Source organism: Boleophthalmus pectinirostris, unplaced genomic scaffold (genome assembly GCF_026225935.1).
Source record: "Boleophthalmus pectinirostris isolate CB_2022bp ecotype Guang Dong unplaced genomic scaffold, ASM2622593v1 HiC_scaffold_12, whole genome shotgun sequence".
Classification (NCBI taxonomy): Eukaryota; Metazoa; Chordata; class Actinopteri; order Gobiiformes; family Gobiidae; genus Boleophthalmus; species Boleophthalmus pectinirostris.
In genome coordinates this window covers 18,019,863-18,040,967 of record NW_026571018.1, presented here as the reverse complement: position 1 = coordinate 18,040,967, position 21,105 = coordinate 18,019,863, and the positions used below count along the sequence as shown (strand labels likewise).

Genomic DNA, 21,105 nt, shown 5'->3' with positions numbered 1-21,105 from the left:
ACTGACGCATTGGTCGCCAAATTACTCCTGGACAGGTCACTTCTGCTTATTATGAAAACGTACTTTATTTCCAAGAGCTAGACAAACGTTTTTCAGGACACGAAAGCGATATCCTATGTCTGAAAACGTAATTTTCAAGGCAAAGAAAGAGTCCGCTTGCTGCTGCGTGTTGTAGCTAGTTCATTCGCACTGAATCTCCGCACACCTTCTCTGCACCCCTTTCCTGCTCCTGTCCCCGCTGCCCGTTCCGCTCTTCCCGCTGCTCCTCACTTCTCCGGGCACGGAATCTCCACACACCGCTCCCCTCTCCTCTCTCCTCTCCCTGCTCCGCTCTTCTCCCTGCTCCTCACTTCTCGTCCGCGCACGAAATGTCCGCGCACCCCCTCCCCCCGCTCCTCACTTCTCCTGTTGCCTAACCAACACTGTAGTTAGTTGTTTACAAGTCATGTGCAGCTCACCGGCTGTAAACAAACCTGTTTCTGGCGTAAGGAGGAGGCGGGAGGAGGCGTTTCTACGTAGGGAGCTGTAGGAGAGGGGGGGGTGGTTTCACGCATGCGCAACATTTGAAAAAGGACAAACAGTCACTGGATTTCTCGTTCCTTGGAAAATCCTCTATACAACCTTTAATGTTTTGCCTTGATTATTCCACAAAAGGGAAATACACTTTGTAATCACAGTGGATCTACGATGAACCAAGCCTGCACATGATAAGAATTCATGCTGTTAAGGTGTCTTTGAGCTATAAAACAACAAAACCTGTAACTGAACAAATGCAATGCCCTACTGTGAAACATTACAGGATAAAAATAACCAAATCTCCATGGGGAGAAGCAACCACCTTAGTTACATAGTGCACCTTTACTATCTCAAACTACCAGGGCTATAAACAAAGCAGTCTATTAAAAAGTGGTGTTCATTTTTCATTCACAAAGGCAGTTCAAAGAGACAAACAAAGCAAATTTGTGGACCAAAGTATGTCCTCAAATTCTTGAAACAATGAAAACAGCCCATTGTCTCACTGTTAAAATGTTTTACCGAGAGTGGCGGTTGCAGGCAGCAGCTTGTTCCCGCTGGTCTTCTCCCAGACGTACTGCAGTGGGTTGGTGCCCTCTTTGGAGACGCACCTCATCACGATGTCTTTGCCCTCCTGAGTGGGGCCTTCAGAGTAGCACCTGGGCCGAGATGGCTTCACTGTGGAGACAAAGAGAAAACATGTTAGCAATAAAAACAATGTGGGTCAATGTTGGGAAGAGTACTGAAAACTTATTTATTTTTAATGCCTATATCATTGTTGAATCATTGTTGTTGTTCAGAGCTTTGGTAAGTTTTGGCTCTTTTTCGTGAGCTCTATAAATGAATGTGATTTAATGATTTGAATTAATAAAGAAATTATCTAATCTATTGCTAATGATGGAGAAACATGTGTTACTATGTCTTGTCTATCATTTGAAAGGTGCAGACCATGTGTTATAGTTAAAACCTACCTCTTTATTTTATAGTATTCTACAGAGATACTGTGTTGTGCCTCTTATAGGAATACCTTGATGGCCAGGGATGCCTAATTAGAAAACTCTGATTGCATTATATAGGTTTATACATTCTTTCTTTCATTTTTCATTTTTCATTTTAATTAGTTATATAACATGAGTGGTCAGATACTTACTTGGAATATTTAAGGATTATATTTAAGGTCTAAAAACGCAACATAATTAAAACAGCTTTATGTGTGGTGCACTTATTATGCATTTATTCATTACTAATTCGAGAACGTAAAAATGCACATACACACATGGCAAGAGCTCTGTTTTCTTATATTGATCTTTATTTTAAACATAGCATACAGTCTCCATACTTACAAAGACAAGTAACTATTCTGAAAACTACCAAATGAAAGAGTAACTGTACTGGAATATTGTGCATGTAAGTAAATATTCTGACTATTCTATCATTTTCTATTCTTTATGTATTAGTAACCACCAAGATTAACAGTACCAGAGTTACTCAAGTGATTATTCTGAATACATATTTTTAGTCCATGTTTTTAGTTAGTCCCAACACTGCCTGTGGCCTCATTGTTTACTATAATAAGTAGTTGGATATTGGGGGCGTCTTTTGTTTTGTCTGTAGAAGCCATCGACATAATGAGAACGGTAATCAGAGTAATTGATACAGCTGCTGTCATTACAGAACTGTCACTCAGGATAACGGCAGGAAGCACGTCGGGTGAGCAGCAGAATCGTCTAGAAAACTCTGTGCAAATATTGGATACGTGACAGATTTTTTGAGGAGTTGAAAAACAAATAGATCTCTGAATTAAAAACAGACCACGTCCAGACAGACACACAGACAGGTAGTGAAGAAATAGAAGGTTGTCTAATACGAAGATGAAATTGAACCGCAGTACTTGTATGCAGTGAGGTAATAATGTCTTAAGAGATGTATCAGGCATCTATGTGTGTTACAATGTTAGACTTATCAAGCTTAATGTAAGGATTAACATCAGACTGGCAAACAGAAATACTAGGGTCAGAAATCTTTGTGATTTGATTTGCAATTACTGTTATGATTAGTTAGTTAGTTAGATTCAGTTCACCGCGTACACTTTAAAAGGTCCTATATTACACAAAACCCCTCATCAAAAATATGATGAGTTGTGCTGTACCAGAACAGTTGCGGGTAAAAACGACAAACTATTTTATTGGAGGTGCCTTTCGTTTAGATGGTGTTGGCATTTTTGCCTTAAAAATGCAAAAATCAGAAACCACCCTCCAGAGCGGAAAAGTTGAATACGCTCTGCCGTAGCGTTTCCGTCTACACTGTCCAAGACGCAAAACTCTGGTCAGATCTGCTCACGTCGTGTACGCGTTTACATCACATACATCACCACCTAGCGTCACCACCTAGCCGCCTACCCGCCATACCCAAATGAATTCCACACACTACTGCGTCACCGTATGCACGCAGTTTTCCTCCCGAAAATGCTCGTCTACGAAATACGGAATAAAAAGTGAAGACGTGATACCACTTTTGTGTCTTTTCTTCAGACCGTCAGGATATAAATGTAGCCTTAGTTCATTTTATAGTTCATCTTTTAGTTTCAGTTCAGCAGAGATCGGCATTTCCAGGGCTGAATCATCCAAATGATTAGTGAAAGTTTATGGAGTTTAACAGCACAGTGACTAGGGATGTGTGAAAATATCGAAATGTCGTATCGTTTAATGTGATGATACGGTACTTATATCGTGTGCTGCTGTATCGATATATTGTCAAGAGTATTTTTTTGTATATTTTAGTTAACTATTTTGTCACAGCGCTAAAGTTTTGTTGCTCGTTTAGTGAAAGGAAACTCGTTTATGTGACACATTTGACATTTGACTATTTTGGTGATTAAAATGGGACTTTTAGTATCAGCCAGGATTTAGCCATTATTTTTTATTGAACTGTATCGAATCGATTTTAAATATATCGTATCGAACCCAAAGTGCTCTGTATTGAGATATGTATTGTATTGTGCCCAATGTACTGAAATATGTATTGTATCGGCTTCTTAATGATACCCAGCTCTAACAGTGACAGTGATGCACTTCCTCCATTGTCACATGACATTACACAGCGTCTCACGTGACACATTTCAGTTTATATGAAAAAAATCTGTACACACCCTTTCATTTTACAGCTGTACTCATCTTCCTGTTAAAACATTTTAAGGATTCTGTCTCATTGAAAAGATAGAAACTGAAAAGCAGAACATTCTGATGGACAGTTTGTAGATTGATGGGGACTGAGGCTCTTCTCTGCTGTGGCATTGTACCTTCTCACAAATGTCAAAGAGCTGTGACATTTTGAATGCGTCTTTTATAAAAGGTGACTCCCCTGAACACATAGCGCCGCTGTAACACACTTCATCACACTGGGACTTGGTTATGAAACGATTTATTTGTTTGAAAGATGAGGTCAAAAAAGACAGCGACAAAGGTTCTAGGGCCTCTGGGAGATAAAGGGCAGAGAGATAGCGCTAACCTGCCTATGCTAAAACGAACAATGATTTCAGATTTATGACTTGCACGGGGCTTTGCTATAGAAACGGTGAGATAAGAGGTAATTTATAGTGGGGATGTGGTTACGCCTTGTGGTCTGAAGCAAATTGTTGAATGGTGAATATAAAGACAAGTGTAAGTGGTCACTAATGTAATGATTAACAGTACAGGATGGGGTTGAATGATTTTGGCATCATCTTTAATTGCAATTTCTCTGACAAGAACTGTGATTCGATAGATTTTAATTGTATAATTTTCTTCAAAGTTCACATTTTAAAATACATCTAGGAGCATTAAAGGTGTAACTGTGTAACATTTTTAGTGGAGAGGCCTGCCTGTCTCTATGGAAATGTTATTGCTTTGTCTAGAAGTACACATAGTATAGATTAAACCTATCTATCACAAGGGAGACCAGTGGGTTACCGCACTAAGGTACATTACAAATCAGATCCGTGGAAAATCGCCCATATTCACAAAAGGAATTATTGAATTTTTGAGCAACAGAAACACTTGTAATGAATAAATACTAGATGGATATGTTAATGTCATACTATGGAACATTCCAGGCACAGCAATAACATGTCCATGGAGACAAGCAGAAAAGTTGCACAGTGCACCAGACTGGAATATGAACTGTTCAACCAATACAAGAATCCTATGCATTACAGAAAGTGTATGTGGAGGCAGTGTTAGCCGTATTTTTAAGCGAGGATATTTTGTTGTTTGCACAAGAAATTATGTTACTCAAATAATTGCGTCCTTTGCATCCTTTTTTTCACATTTTTAAGAGGAATAACCCCTTAAGATGATTTGGCAACTGATCTAACTGTGATTGTGAATACTGAACTATGCAGCGGCATCATGAACAAAAGGTGTTGAGGATTTGCTATAGTGTGATATAAAGCAAAGTATCAAGTTGCGCCTCAGTAAATGATACCGACTGCAGTTGACGTGTGGCGGTACACTGTAGGTCGGGTCTCGCCTCCTGTTAGCTTCACTGTCCAAGTATACACAACAAAAGGGACTCTATTTAGTGCTTGGACATTGCGCTGTGTATGTCAGCTAGGGGGCGTCACTAATAGATAATAATATCTCAATAACAATATTCAGAATACGGGTGTGCAAAAAAAAATCTACATATAGTATAATTTAATGTGATGATACAGAATTGATATTGGGGGCTGCTGTATCGATATATCTGCAATGGTATTTTTTGGTATATTTAGCTAAATTGTTTTGCTACAATTTTGTTGGAATATGTGACATATTTGACATATTCACCGTTTTGATGATTAAAATGTTTGTGTTTCATATGAACTTTGCACAAGAAGTGGTTTAACAAAGACTTTTAGTATCACAGTCATGATTTAGCCTTTACTTTTTATTGAACCGTATCAAATAGATTTGAAATATAGCATATCGAATCGAAAGTGTACTGAATCGAGATATGTATCATATCGTGGCCTACTGTATATATGGAGGTCTGTATCATATGTATCAGCATCTTTGTAATGATACCCAGCCCTAATTCAGAAGATTATATTTTATTTTTATTATGTATTATATTTATTTTTATCAAGTATGTGCTAAAATGTGCCTGTGAATGTCAAACTATTAATTCTTAATTAATTCTTAAAATCTGATTAGATTATTTAGTGTTCCTTCTTATTGTTACTTCATGTTTATGTGAATACCTCATCAATAATTTTCAGTTCTATTACCGTATTTTTTTAGCTGTTTTGGTATGCTATGGGGGGATAGTCTCTCAGTCTTTATTAATGGGAAAAAAACTGCAAGATGTTTCCGTTTTAAATGTTGCTTTATAGTAGTTTTGTTTCATTTAGAGACAATTTACTTGCATGTCTCTAAAATAACAACTGAGATATTATCTATTTTTCAGTATATCTCTACTAAACCATGCTTAGAAAGGTTAAAACAACTCCCAGTGCACGGCATCTTGAGTTGAACCTCAGATATTCATGAGCGTCTCCTGTTCTCAGACCTCCTCCTCATGACAAGATCAACCTGAAGGTAAAATGCAGAGCAGGCAGCATGTCCTCCCTTCTCCTTGTCACAGTGGCGACTTACTAAGAGCCCCTTTGCCCCTGGGGTCAATCGCCAGCAGTCTGTCAACTTCTCTAGCCTTGAGGCATCTTAGACGTAACCTATAATGCGTCGCACACTGTATCCAGAGATATCAGCGTATTCTCACAATGTCAAAGAGAATGTTATCGGACTCATTCTTAATTTATGTGCACTATCTAAACTTTCTGGTGGAGAGTCTGCCACCTGCTCGTCTCTATGGAGATGTGATTGCTCTGCCTGTAATTCTCCATCTGTATTCTAAGATATAAATTACTTCCTTATTTTCACTCAAATCTTTTTTTTTCTTTTGCTTATTTAGTAATCTGAATTATCACTAGGGGTGTAATGATTTCCAAGTCTCATACGATATCATCACGGCATGAACCTCACAGTACGATATCTATTGCGATATCATAGGAAAGTTCACGGTATTGTGGGGAGGCTCACAATTAAGGATGTAACAGTATCTAAATCTCTTGGTACGATATTTTCACAATATACATCTCACGGTACAATATTTATTGAGATACTTTGTGGAGGCTAACAAAATATGCTACAAAATATGCTACTTTTTCCTTTTAAAATGTCTTGACAAGACTTAATCCAAAGAACTAAGACTTAAAAGTGTTAAGAACTGTTATTTCTTCATGTAGTCTACACTAAAATGGAGCAAAGGATCACGCTCTATGTAGTTCCCTCTGTCTTTTTTAGCTATTGGTGAACTCTTAATTTAAGCAAAGAGACTTGTATTTCGATATATTGTGATGGTCCAACGATATTATTGTGAGAACTTGTGACAGATATGATAACACAATATTTCCGTTATTGTTACATCCCTAATTATCACTATCTATTTTTGGTCTTTATTATATTGTAATGTGTGAGCTATGGTGTCCTTTTGTATCAGTACAGCTTGTCCACGTAAACTTCTCTCCACAAACCACTGATACTAAAAGGCCAAGTTACACGTCAGATCTGTGAAGAGGCGACCTCGCTCATGTTAAGAATGTATGTTTTCCAAGGTACTTTTAGGCAATGAAAACACTTGTAACTGAATAAATGGAAGATGGGCACACTTAATACCAATGGAAAGCAACATCCGCCTGGACACAAGTAAGTGGCAGAACCCTAACAATAAAAACATTACGTAGTGTATCTTTAACATGATATAACAGTAAATACATGACTTCACACCACCTGGTCATTGTTTTTGGTTCAACACGGTTCCACAAGAGCACCCGCAGCAGTCGTGTGGAGAGTGGAGCGTCAGTCTGGTTTAACTAGTTAGTGCAGTGGCATTTGCTCAGAATATTGCACCAACATGAGCCATTTTGAGAAGCCCTTTCCTTGTACAGAAACCAAAAACAACCCAGATAACAGCTCAGGGACTGCTGTTGAAACTCATGTGCATTTTTGTTTTACCTATGCAAATACTGGAAGGTTGGTTTCGGCTGTGACGTCATTTTCACCATTGCTTAGTTAGCAAACAAAGCCAATCCTTAACTCACTAGCAGTGGACTTCTACACCAGTGGACTACAATTTGTTCAATCAAAAACATTTATACAGCTTACCAAAGTATAAGATTCTGTTTGTATTATAAGAGGGCAATATCCATGGGTCATAATGGCCTTTTTTTTTGCCATAGCAATTAACAATAATATAATCTAAATAATAATTAATACTGTGAATGTGGTTTTGAAAATATGCTAAATTTGAATATTGGGGGTATCGTTTATACAAGTTATGTTGTAATTTGTTTTATTTACAAAATCTTTCAAACAAGGGTACATGTGATATTTGTGCACTTTTGTGGGTAATTTTTACGTCTCTCTGACATTTGAACCTCAACTCATACATTTATTTTTAGTAGTACACAATTGTTTCTATGTATTCAAAGCATCTAAACAGACCAGTGACTTTCCCATAAAAAGAACGCCGCTCTACAGCCAAGAGGAAGGTTACGAGTCAGTTTTTAGGAGGATTACATGAAAACAGCCAGGAAGGTCAAAGGTCACGTGATACAATGCATTTCAACAGCGCACAGAGAGATAAGCCTTTTAAAAGAGGCTCTGTGCATCGGCTTCTGTGGAGAGACCAGGCACTCACTCACTCATGATAATTACTATAACAACTTACCGTTCAATAAAGACGGAACAGTATATTTTTGGGGTCAGTATTTATCGTGTGTACATTTTCTTTGCACTATTGTGAAATTTTTGGTTATTTTTTGACTAAATGATAAGATGTAGAGCTGTAGAAGGTTGAATTAATAACTTCTACTTCATTACAGATGCTAAGTACTTAAATGTTTAATTCTACTGTTTATTTATTGCAGCACATACTCTTTTTTATTTTTTTTAGCAATATTGTACATTTAGTTTCAAGATTATTGTTTAACATCTATATTTACTTCAGTAATATATCGAACTTCAAAATGTTTTATGGTGACAGGCCTACTCACCCATCACAGTGAGCAGTGTCTTCTTGCTGCGGATGCCTGGAGCCTTCTTCACTTTGCACTGGTACGTTCCGGAATCTGAAGACTTCAGGCCTGTGAGGCTGATGGAGGCGTCACCATTTTTGGGGTCGGGTGAGTTGAAGTGCACCCTGCCCTTCATGGGTAGGTAGTAGTCCTCGTAAGCCCTGTCACCCGAGTATAACAGCACCTGGAAGATTAAAGGGAGAAATGATTGGGAATGATGTACAGTACAACATGTGATGTACCAATGTGTATTTGGTGAATTCTAATATTTCACAGTGAAAGATACAGGAATATATTCAACTCAATACTCCATACAACTGTACAGCACGTCACCCTTGTAGAAATAGAAAACACTATGTCAATGACTATTGTGTTTCTTCTTACCTACCTCGTGTATAGCCCAGATATATTTTGTATAACTATATTTCTATATTTTATTTTTACTTGTACAGTTGTATTATAATTACACCTTATCTGACACCAGTAACTTAATTTGAATGCATTATTATCATTTATAGTTTATATTTAGAAGTATAAGTCCAAGCTCCTGGTTGGGCAGTAGATATGACAAGCATAACATAAACATGGGCCCAGACTTATCTAAATAAATGACAACACCTTTATTTTGTTAAATGGACGTTCAAGAAAAATGCCTTCCCTGCATGTAAATTTTGGTTCTGATGTCATGGAGGTAGCTTGTTTTAGATCTCACTTCTACTTCCTGCATGTTTCTTTTCCATTAACTGCCACTTAACTGGTGTAAAACTACAATAAAAAGTTTACACACACCAACTATCGACTATATCACTAAACTAGGGCTGGGAATCTCTTGGTTCTTCATGCTTCAATACGATACTCGATATATATGGCTCACCATACGATATCACAATATGGTGAGATAACGAATATAGCTAATGATTTTCTGAAATATATCACTATTTTTAAGAACCAAATATATTTTAACAACTGTATTTCTTTGTTAAACCACTACATGTAAGTCAATATGGAATAAACCAGTTGTAGCTATTAAACATGAATAAGTGTATTGCATGAAAAAGTTTAAAAATCAAAATTGTAACACTGTCACAAAATAATTTTAAAATATATCAAAAAATCATCTTGGCCACATATTGATAGAGCAGCCCACGATAATGTATCACCAAATTTAGTATCACTATAAATTGATAGTTCAATATTTAGCACACCTCTACACCGAACCGAAGTAATAATTTGAAAAACATGAAAAAAAACACCCTTGAAGTGACCATAGTGAGCTCTTGCAAAACAAAAGGCTGCTTAATAAACTATGTATAAAATAGCACTGTTTATTTTTACAATGTCCTTGAGTATGGCCCCTGCACTGCTTTGCTCTTTCTTTGCGTAAGGAGAATGAAGAAGGGACAAACAATGCAGCCACTGTGCGGCTAAATCAACACCTGCTGTGTCAACAGAGACCAGTGACCCTACACACAAACTCCTCCTCCTGCAGGAAAAGGTCTAATGAAGAACAGGTGAAACCAAGAGAATCTACATCCACAATCAGGTCGGCACAGAGAGAATCAGGAGGGATGGGGCCATGATCAGTGCCAGGAGTCTGTTCAGCAAAAACCTTGGCTAGAAAAGTAAATAAACTGAAGATGACAGGGTTGTTAAATAAATCAGATAAAAATTGATAATAAAATAATAATTTACACTAGATAGTAATATGTGAGTATTTTCCTCTGCCTGTTGACACTGCACTCACCATGACTTATAGTAATAATACTAAACATGCAAGGGGAAAAAAAATATTTGTTAGACCTAGGGTGGCTGACTATTTCCATTTAATCCAACCTTGATTTTCAATTCCATTAAAAATATATATAAATAAGGCTGTTAATAATAAGCTTTATGAGAAGATGGCTAAAGCAACAAAATGAGCTTTCCACTCCAATGCCATTTAATACACAAAAATATCCAATTTATGTCTCTGAATCCAAACCACATCCACCACAGTATTGACTGAATTGTTCAGTATATGAAAGCTGGAACAATATATTTTGGGTCTCAATATTGCTCATGGTTACAATTTCTTTGCAAAGTGAGGAGATTTTTGTCGTTTTTATGTAATAAGGTAAGATTTGTGCTGAAAAGGGTAGAATAAATAACTTCTTTGAGTAATTACTGGTTCAGGCTGCCATGTATTAGTTTCAGTTTAGGCCTTTTAATGACAAAGCATATTTAAAAATTGGTTTACTGGGATTAGCGTGCTTTGGGTTAATGGCATAAAGTAGGTTCAATCGTAGTAGGTATTATTGTTTATCGTCTATTGTTTCTTAAGCAATATATCATGCTTCAAAGGTTGTTATCATGACAGGTCTACACATACTTATACTGCCAAACGACCTTCACCAATCAGATGACAACTTCATAAAAAATATGAAAAAATTAGAGCCTAGAGATGGGTGCATTGAAGGAGAGGGAGCAGCCCCAGAACATGGAGAAAAATCCCGCACACACTGTTTGCCTGACGAAGGCCTAGTGCCGAAACATTGCACGGTTTGTCCTAATAAATTTCACAATTTTCGAGTAAGACGGTGTACGGGATTTTTCTCCAACTTCATAAAAAAAAAAAAAATAGCCAAGAAAAAGTGGCGCTGCTAAACAGTTGGTCATTGGGACTCAAATTCTCGACTTACAACTCGACTGGTCTCAAAAACAGGTGTGGTCTCAATAGGAAGCGCTCCCATCTTGAGCATATTAGCCATGTTAACAAGTAATAGGGTTAAAATTCTTCTGTTCTCAAGGGAACACAAACCTCACCTGGGATCGCAACATCAGCAATAACAACAGTGATATGTCAAAGCCGACCAAAGCGAGAAGGAAATTAAATTGCCCCAAGCTCAGTCAGACAAGTCTCACACACATGCGCACGTTTAACTACAAAATACTACTATAATGCAATAACCTTGAAAACTGTGATTCAATAGAAAAAAAGCATTTGAATAACCTGGGGAGTGGAAATGAAAAGGGCAAGAGACTAGACAAGCTGGTGAGGCATAGGACACAGAGGAGCAGTGTCTGTGTGCGTACTTTAATAACAGGGAGGACACAGTAATATAATCGGCAGCACCTGGACTTAAACACACACTGCACAGCTATAGAGCAGATTGGGGGTTTGCAGATTTTAGAATGTGTTCATGTCATACACTCATATAAGGGACAAGACACAGTTTTCATATGCATTATAAAATTAAATGCAATTAGCAAATCTGTAAGGTTGCCGTATTTTAATTACCATAATTTTCTACACAAACAACAAAATATCCTGCATAAAACTGCCAACTTGGGGTGTAACGATATCCAAGTCTCACGATACGATATCGTCATAGTATGAACCTCATGGTACGATATTTATTGCAATATCGTGGGAAAGCTCATGATATGGTGGGGAGGCTCACGATTAGGGATGTAACAATATCCAAATCTGCTGGTACAATATTTTCACAATATAAATCTCACGGTATATTTATTGCAATATTGTGGAGGCAAAAGAAACAGAAAATGCACACCAAAATTCCTGTAGAGGTGCAAATGCAAGGAGCAGCCAGACAAGAGTGAAAAAATGCATAGCACACTCAGATGGCCGATGTCCAAAAGCTTTTCCATTTTCAAAATAACGTTTTGGCAAAAAAAATCCTTTATCAGATACCTTTCTTGCCCTCGTGTGCTGTGGTCCAGGGCAAGAAAGGTATCTGATGAAGGCTTTTTTTTGCCAAAACGTTATTTTGAAAATGGAAAAGCTTTTGGACATCGGCCATCTGAATGTGCTATGCATTTTTTCACTCTTGTCAATATTGTGGAGGCTGACAAAACTGTTAATATGCTACTTATTCCTCTTAAAACACCTTGACAAGACTTAATCCAAAGAACTAAGGCTTAAAAGTGCTTAGAACTGCTATTTCTTCATGTAGTCTACACTGAAATGGAGCAAAGGATCATGGTCTATGTAGGTCCCTCTATCTTTTTTTAGCTATTGGTGCACCATAACTCTTCATTTAAGCAGAGAGACTTGTAATTCGATATATCGTGGTGGTGCATGATATTATTGTGAGAACTTTGACGATAAATCATGCCATTCTAGTATTAGTTTGTAAGTCTTTTTCAGTCTTGTTTCAGTCCTTTGTAAACCGCAAATCTAACTGCAATGCTTATCAGAAAAAAAACAATTTGAAACTTTTCTCAAATCATTTATTACATTTCCATGAATATCTAAAAGGTAAAATCATAAATGTAGAACCTGATCATTTCTGTTTTCAAGACTTCGCTGCTTTTTCATAGTAAGTTTAGCTTCCTTGCCAATCTGTCTTAAATATTATTATTAGCCTATAAAATTATCTAAAATCCAGCAATAGATAAGATTGTACATTACCATGAATACCTAAAAGGAAAATTCATAAATGTTGAACCCGATAATTTCCATTTTTGACATCTGAAACCCAGCAATTCATCTGATGCGTGTAAAATACAGGAGGAGGTGGGGTGATTTGAGAGGCAAAACAGAGAGCTCTGATCCCACTGTACTCCAAAGCACCTGTCAGGCAGCCCAGTCTGATCTGTGCTTTTAACTGGAGTGCTCCAATGCCCTCACAATAACAGCCCTGCCTCCAGCTGCTTTTAAGGTAAGAACAAAACAAAAGTCAAAACAGAAAGAGTGTCCTTCATGGTGACAAAGAACGTAACCAACCATGGCCACAGTTTGTGCTTGGTTTAATCGAGTTTATACACAATACATTTTATTGAGCTGTCAATGCCAAGGTGGCTCTCTAATGTTCGCTGTCAATATGGTTTTCAATAGCTTCGGCAAACAAAGCTGCCTGCAGATGCGCTCAAGGACAAAAGACGCAGCTTTGTGGAGCTACACAACAGCAAGTTTCATTTACTTCTAGTTAGTTACATGCTTTTTCATAGAAGTTAACTTTTGTTTTTAATACCGGTTTGATTAGTATTTGATTAATATTGTTCTTGCTAGGGATTTTATGAGCAGATACTGATAGTTAATACCAGCTTTTAAAATTCATCGTAGGCCCATAAATATTCATAAAGATTTTTGTTGTATCTAGGGTACTTACTGCCATCTCAGTTCTTGTTATATTGGTCTATGTCATCAGAGATTTAATACTCCCTACAGCGGAAGTATAGCCACACTGTACTGTACTGTACTAGACTGGAATGGACAACACTATCATGTCTTGAGGGTTTGGGTGCTGGGTCCTGGACTGATGGTAAATTAAATTCTCTCTAGCATCAGGTCTCTTATCTTTAACTCTCAGGCTACTACAATTTATTTTACAACAAATATCATAAATTCACTTTTCACTTTTGTAAAAAAAATAAAATAAAAAAATCACAAAATACATTTTACTGGGATATGAAATCATTTGTTGCATGCATGCATAAACATACAGCCATATTTTAACACCAATTGCTCTTCTATTTCAAAGCTTACACATTTGCTACACTGAGCCAATCTGGAAATGACATGGGCGCATACAGACCAGGGCAGCACTGAAGAGATATAGTATCAGCTGTTTCCTCCGATATCAGCCAATACTTATATTGAAGCCGATATATCGACTATCCCTATAGTTCTCACAGATCTACTGAAGTCCCGAGCTCCTTCCCTCTTGTCACCTAGAAGCCAAATGCAACTGAGTGATACCATCGGCATGTCTGGCATCTCTCAACAAAGCACTGGGCATTAGCTGTGCTTCAGCCAGACCTGCTGTGGGATATTTCCAAATATATGAATAACTGGGCTCTGCAGGGGTATTAACTTCAATTGCATCAGTACATACTATTACATGAATGATGAAATTTCCATACACCCACACTGAAGATGTGCGAACTGGGACCATGCCTATGTATGACCTTGTGGATAGGCCCTCAATGATCGCATCTGTAGTCTCACTGGCTGCCTTTCTGAACTCATCTCGAAGTGAGAAACAGGTAAGGTGATAAAGTGTAGCCCTGACCTGAAGATCTGAACACTACAAGCCTATTCCAGTGGTTCTCAAAATGGGGGCCACAAAGCAATCAATTCAGTTATTTAAATCTGTGCACTGTAGTGGTGTAGTGACAAATAGGAGAAAATAATAAATTATTAAAATAAACATAAAAAAAACCTGATTCAACACATTTTCCTCCATTACCCTTCACAATTTAATTTTATAGTTAAGGTCTCAGCTTCCAGGATTCATTTGGAATTACTTTGAGAACCCCTGTACTACTGTACTGAACACCAACACAAGTAATGAGCAAATGCTGTATAATACTTACATACAGTGTTATGAGTGTGACGTGAGTTTGGTTATGGGCTATTCAAATGTGAATCTGGCCATTTAAGCTCTGAAAGGTCAAGGAGAACAAATGCGTTCAAGCCAGAGATGTCCAAGCATTTGCATTTATAGATTCAAGTGTTTGGCAACAATAACAAAGTGCTTCAGGAAAATTATGCATTGTGCATATTTAACTAGATGCTTTGTGGTTGTGGATCAAAACAACATGATGGCGTGAATAAAAGTCATAATCAGTAACAAACTAGGTCAAAAACATTGAATGGTGGTTTCACAGGTACATCAAAGTCCACTACCTAAAAGAGAAAAGTAACAACACTAAAGCATTACTGGATAAAACCATAGTCAAATGAAGCTTACAGAGGCTTGCAGTTATGGGGCAAATTTGGAAGAGTTTCAAATGAGGAATAGGAATGAATTATTTTTTAACCATTTAATTATTAATTGAAATTAATCGGACAAAATAGCTAAATAAAACCACCAGGATCATGTACAGCAGGTTATGAACATTTTATGACCAAAATGAGGAGCCTGACAGTAGCAGTTACAGCTAAAGTGTTGACAGCTTCTCAATACAAAATGAAATGAAGCCTAAGGCGGTGGAGCCAGAAGCACCACTATGCTCACTTCCAATTTGAAACACAGCAGTTAGCAGGCTAGCTATGTCCATTTGTCTATGGATAAAACATGTTCATTTGGTAACAAAGTTGGGCTAAGATTTTCAGAGACTATAAACCCTACAAATATTGTGTAGCCCAGTGAACCTATAGTGAATCTTTAGCATGTGAAGTCCCTGAGGCGGGGAGGATCCTGCTGGCTCAGTGAGCTCTCATGAGATCCCTCCCTATGGCTGCAGGCCAGACTGGTAACATTGCACAGGCAATAAAGATCCATGTCCTAATACTGTTTATCTGTGAGAACACTGCACAGAGCTCAGAATACAAGTAGAGAGGATCAGATTACTTTTGCTTTTAGTATCCCACAGTAGCTCCCGTGAGTATAGGGCTTAGGTTTAACTAAGGCTGACATGCACTGTATTAACCTTATGTTTAGAGTTGTCAAAAAAAATCTATATACGATAATAAAACTAGTACAGAAATTAGATACTCATTTGAGTAGTTATCAACACTAAAAAGTCACAGGACAGAAACAAACCTTTCCTGAATAGCTTTCAAATGATCTTGAGCTGTATCAGAGCAAGTATAAGAGCACATAGACTAGTATACGCCCATGGGAGCACTACTTAGATTAAAACATGATGTCACAGAAGGCCTCATGGTAATATAAAAGAAAGTACTATGATTTAATGTTGAAAATAACACTGTATTGTAAGTAAAGAGTGTTTATTATCATTGTGGTGTTGGAATCAGTATTGACTATCAGAGAGTCTATTCCTTAGTACCAAAATTGAGTTTGAAATGTTAGTATTGTGACAACACCCCTTATGTACAATGTTTTAGATGGTAGTAGGTCAGAAAGGCAAAATTCACTCAGTGTGTGAGAGTGTGGTTGTAACATACCACTGTGTCCTCTCTTTGGTTGTCAGGGGCTCTTAAACTCCACTCAATGTCCAGAGGCCCCGTGTCCTCAGGGGCCAGAGTGAACTGACAGTCCAGCTTTGCACTCTCTCCACTGGCCTTCTGTATGGAGGGCGGCCCTGTGGACGTGATCTCCAGACCAGACACCAAACCTGCACACAAAGCATAACAGATTCATTAATTAATCACCAATTTAACGTTAACAATATAAAAGGTAAAATAGAGCTGGAATGGGACGATATAAAAATTTTGTGTCACGATTATCATGGCAAAAATAATTGCGATTAATGATTATGTCATGATAACTATTAAAATTGTAACAGATAAAAAATGAAAGATATTAATAATTAGAATTTGAATATTTTGAATTAGTTACATCGTTAAACAGTAATATTATAATACTGTACTTTGAAAGTGAAAGTAAAAATAACAATGATCTAGAAGAAAACATCATGGACACAGATTTTTTCTGCACATTCTGGTGAGAAAATGGTGATTATCTTTGTTGGTTTTGTATCATTATCCTGTCTTTTTTATAGAGAAAATACAACATTGTGACACATGAAATCTGATGTCCTGTTTGTAATAACACTTAACAGATCAAAGTTTTAGTAAGCTGTCACAGTGTTTGCTTCAGTCTCTCATAAAAAAACACACCAGTTACAACATGGCGTGAAGTGCTTTTTCAATGTTGCATGATGCAAAGCACTTGAATTAGAATTAGGGTTGACAAAAGTATTGAAAATCAGATACTAAATCGATACTAAAACTAGCACAGAAACTATATACGCAGGTATTGATACTAAAACATCACATTAGCGGCACAGAAATTAACCTTTCCTGATTAGTTTTAGAATGATCTTGAGCTGCATCAGAACAAGTATAAGAGCACATAGACTCGCATACGGCCATGGACCATGATGGAATCTACCTGGACAACTAACTGACGGACTACACAGATATAAGAGAAAGTACTATTATTTAAGGCTAAAAATCTACAGTTTTCTAAAGAGTATCTAAAGAAAGTGTTTTTTGTAATCATGGTCAAATCAGAATCGGTACCGAGTACTGATTCTATTCCTCAGTATCGAAAGAAAGTTTGAAAATTTTGGTATAGCAAGAATTAAACTAGTAAAGAGCACAGTATATGACAGGCAAAATCATGGTAATTGTGAACACTAATCTGCTGACAAATTTAAAGCAGGGCAGATTTTCAATGCTTTTATTCCCAAAACAGATGTATGATTTCCTGGTGTCACGGGCAGGATTCAGAGGCTCCATTGACGGGGTTTAGCGGCGGTGAGGAGCACAGTCTATAGAGAATGGAGTTGTCACACGCTGCCTTGACACATTACAGTCCCTCTGACAGGCTCACACTACAACAGCCAGCCGAGGGGAGCAGAAATAGTGCAAATGATGTTACTGGAAAAATAACACTGGATATGTGCATCACAACAAGTGTAGTAATAGTTTTGTGTGTAAATGTAAGGCTGCAATGATTAATGACTCTGTATAATTCTGTGTAATTATTGTAACAATGTATTTTTTATCTCCTACAATGTTGGGATTATAAGTTTGTGTTGCTCAATTATGAAAAAAATGAAAGAATGATTAATGTAGTATTGTCAAAAGTGTCTAAAAATATGTAGAAGAGCTATTTATTTATGGGTAATTTATTTATTTTTATATTTTTGCTCGTGATGTGTGAGCTACTATGTCCAAATTTCCCTTGTGGACCAATAAAGTTTGTCTAAGTCTAAGCCCACAAGAGCCCACATCATTCAGAACAGAACTGACAGGAAAAATAAATTCAAAATAAGTTTAAAATTAGCATAATTTTGTTTTTCACATTTTTAGGATAGTAAAAAAGCACATTTAATTACACATCCCAATATTAAGTAATACAATATTTAACTCCCACAGGCCTCAGGACAGAGAGGGCGACTCAGAGCAACAAGTCACACTCCCTCTGTGCTTTCCTCTTCTGCTCTCAAACGCACCACAAATGAGAATAAATCCAGAGGCAGTGGTCAGTCACACCCACTATTGTGCACAGTCTGGGCCTATAAGCTCTCCAAAGCACTGGATAACCTGTCTGCAGTGGTGGTGTAAGGTCATTACAAATACTCTAATACTATAATTGATTAGTTTTTTTGGGTTATTGTTTTGTTTGTTTACTGTGAGTAGACTCATGTCACGTGTATTTGCGAATGTAGCTGGTTCCATTCAAGAGAAATGTCCTAAGGTACAGTTTTCTCACCACAGTCTTTTTTATAAAAGGGTGACCTAAATGCTTCTCAAATTATTATTAAAAATTAACTATTAGTACTTTGAGTAGTTTCATGCATACTTTTTTCTTTTACCTTAAGGTTCACTTCATAACATTTCTAGTGAAGGGTCTGCCACCTGCTTATCTCCGTGAAAATTAGGGGTATAACAATATCCAAGTCTCCCAATACGATATCTTCACGGTTTGAACCTCACGGTATGATATTTATTGCGATATCGTGGGAAATCTCACGATATGGTAGGGAGGCTCACGATTAGGGATGCAACAAAACCAAAATCTCTCTGTATGATATTTTCACAATATCTATCTCACAGTATGATATTTATTGCAATATTTTGTGGAGGCTAACAAAACTGTTAATATGCTACTTTTTCCTCTTAAAATGCCTTGACAAGACTTAATTCAAAAAACTAAGACTTAAAGGTGCTTAGAACTGTTATTTCTTCATGTAGTAGCAAAGGATCATGGTCTATGTAGTTCCCTCTGTCTTTTTTAAACTATTGCTGCACCATAACTTTTAATTTAAGCAAAGAGACTTGTAATTCGATATATTGTGATGGTCCACGATATTACTGTGAGAACTTTGACGATACAATATCACGATATTTTGGTTATTGTTACATCTCTAATGGAAATGTTATTGCTTTGTCTTGAATGTTCCAGAGTATGGATTAAACCTTTCATGAGGGAGACAAGCAGGCACGCTACATTACAATTCAGATCTGTGGAGAGTCGGTTCCTTTCACAGAAGGAATTATCGTATTGTATGTTGTGTGTTTTGAGCAATAGAAACAACCATAAAGAATAAATGCTAGATGGATATGTTTAAAGTCATACCATGAAACATTCAATACAAATAAATACAATGCTGGCAGCACAACAATACCGATCGAGTACATCTTAAGCCGTTTAACTAAGCATTCAAATACTCTTTCCACCATTACTCGTATGTGGTCCTCAGTGCTGCAGCTGTTTGAATCGGCCCACAGGTTTTGACAGACGGCCCTGATGAGCGCGTGATCCGTAGCCACGAGCAAAAGCAAGAGGAACGGCGAGCAATATACAGCGGGGCAAGACGTGTCCATCACTGTCACCACGGATACCGGGTCTGGCATGTGCATGACGGAAAGCTCTGTCAATTCATCAGGCGCTTAAAGGAGCCGGGCATTTTTCAAAGTTGCATTTAAAAAGATGAAAATTGTCTCGCCAAAGAGAAAGTACTGGACTGGAGGCGTTCATCAGGCTGAGTGAATGTTGGTGTGACAGGCTGTGAGGGACATTGTCAGATGTAGCTGTTAGATCAATGGCAGTCAAGAGGCATTTGTTTAAATTACACTTCAGCCAGCGGGACATTACGTTTAGTGGTTAGCCGGTGAGTGGGAAACATACAGTCGTGTCAGCAAGGGAGAAAGAAGTACAGATATATTGGGCAGACGTAGTACCTATCACAAAAATATCTGATGATACGATACCATAATAATACCATAACCGATATTGTAACATACTCAATATAATGCAATACACCAAGGTTCTCCATCCATCTCCAAGCTGATTTTATTAAACTTCCTTAAGTCTGTCTCCATTTTTATTTTGACAGTTTCACTCACAAATTAAAGCATATATTATTATTATTAGTTTTATTTATTATAACTGAAATGACTGAATCAAAAAGTATACTAATATGTCACAATAATAGTGATATTGCCGTTCTTAAACAGTCCTATCGCATATAGGTACAGATGATCAAAAATTACTACAAAAGCAAGAAAATGACTAGTTAAAAAGTAAAAATGAAAAGTAAAAGCATGTGTCACATTAGTCCATTTTATCGAATGATTTGTTTATGAAAATTGCTGGGTGTTTAAGCAGTCTTCCACAAAAAAACAAAAAATTCTCTTCAAATTTTAGTACTGTAATTGCAAGAAGAAACATTACAATTTAACGATTATTCACTGTAATTAAAACAGTGAAATCCTCTTTCATATTGTCCATCAAGTATATGACCCACATCATGAAATCATAATTTAAAGTAAAGTTATTGTGACAGTTTACATTTAGGTTTACTTTTTGGGCTGTAGATTAAATTGAAATGACGTATAGTTGTTTCTAAAATTATCTCTTTTTTGTTACTTTTTTACAATTATAGTACAATCTGAATAGTAACAATTTTCACGTTACTTAAGCTTATGTATTCGTTGTAAATTCTAATGAGAATGCTGCAATCTGAAGGCAAACAAGTAAGCAATAATGTAACATGCAAATTGAAAAAACACATTTGTACCAACTCCCTGGAGTCCAGTTGGAGTAATTATCCAGCAGTTTTCATTTTGGGGATTA

General features: G+C 37.1%; 1 protein-coding gene across 1 annotated transcript in view; it reads right to left on the bottom strand.

The window, feature by feature from the left end:
* The window catches only part of cxadr (CXADR Ig-like cell adhesion molecule), a 50,525-nt gene that overhangs the window by 9,663 nt on the left and 19,757 nt on the right, over window positions 1-21,105 (bottom strand). The window contains exons 2-4 of the mRNA XM_020930235.2: window positions 16,461-16,630; window positions 8,585-8,789; window positions 1,036-1,191 (exon numbers count right to left, since the gene is read on the bottom strand). Of these exons, the coding sequence (XP_020785894.1) occupies window positions 1,036-1,191; window positions 8,585-8,789; window positions 16,461-16,630 (531 nt within the window). The remainder of the gene's footprint in view (window positions 1-1,035; window positions 1,192-8,584; window positions 8,790-16,460; window positions 16,631-21,105) is intronic.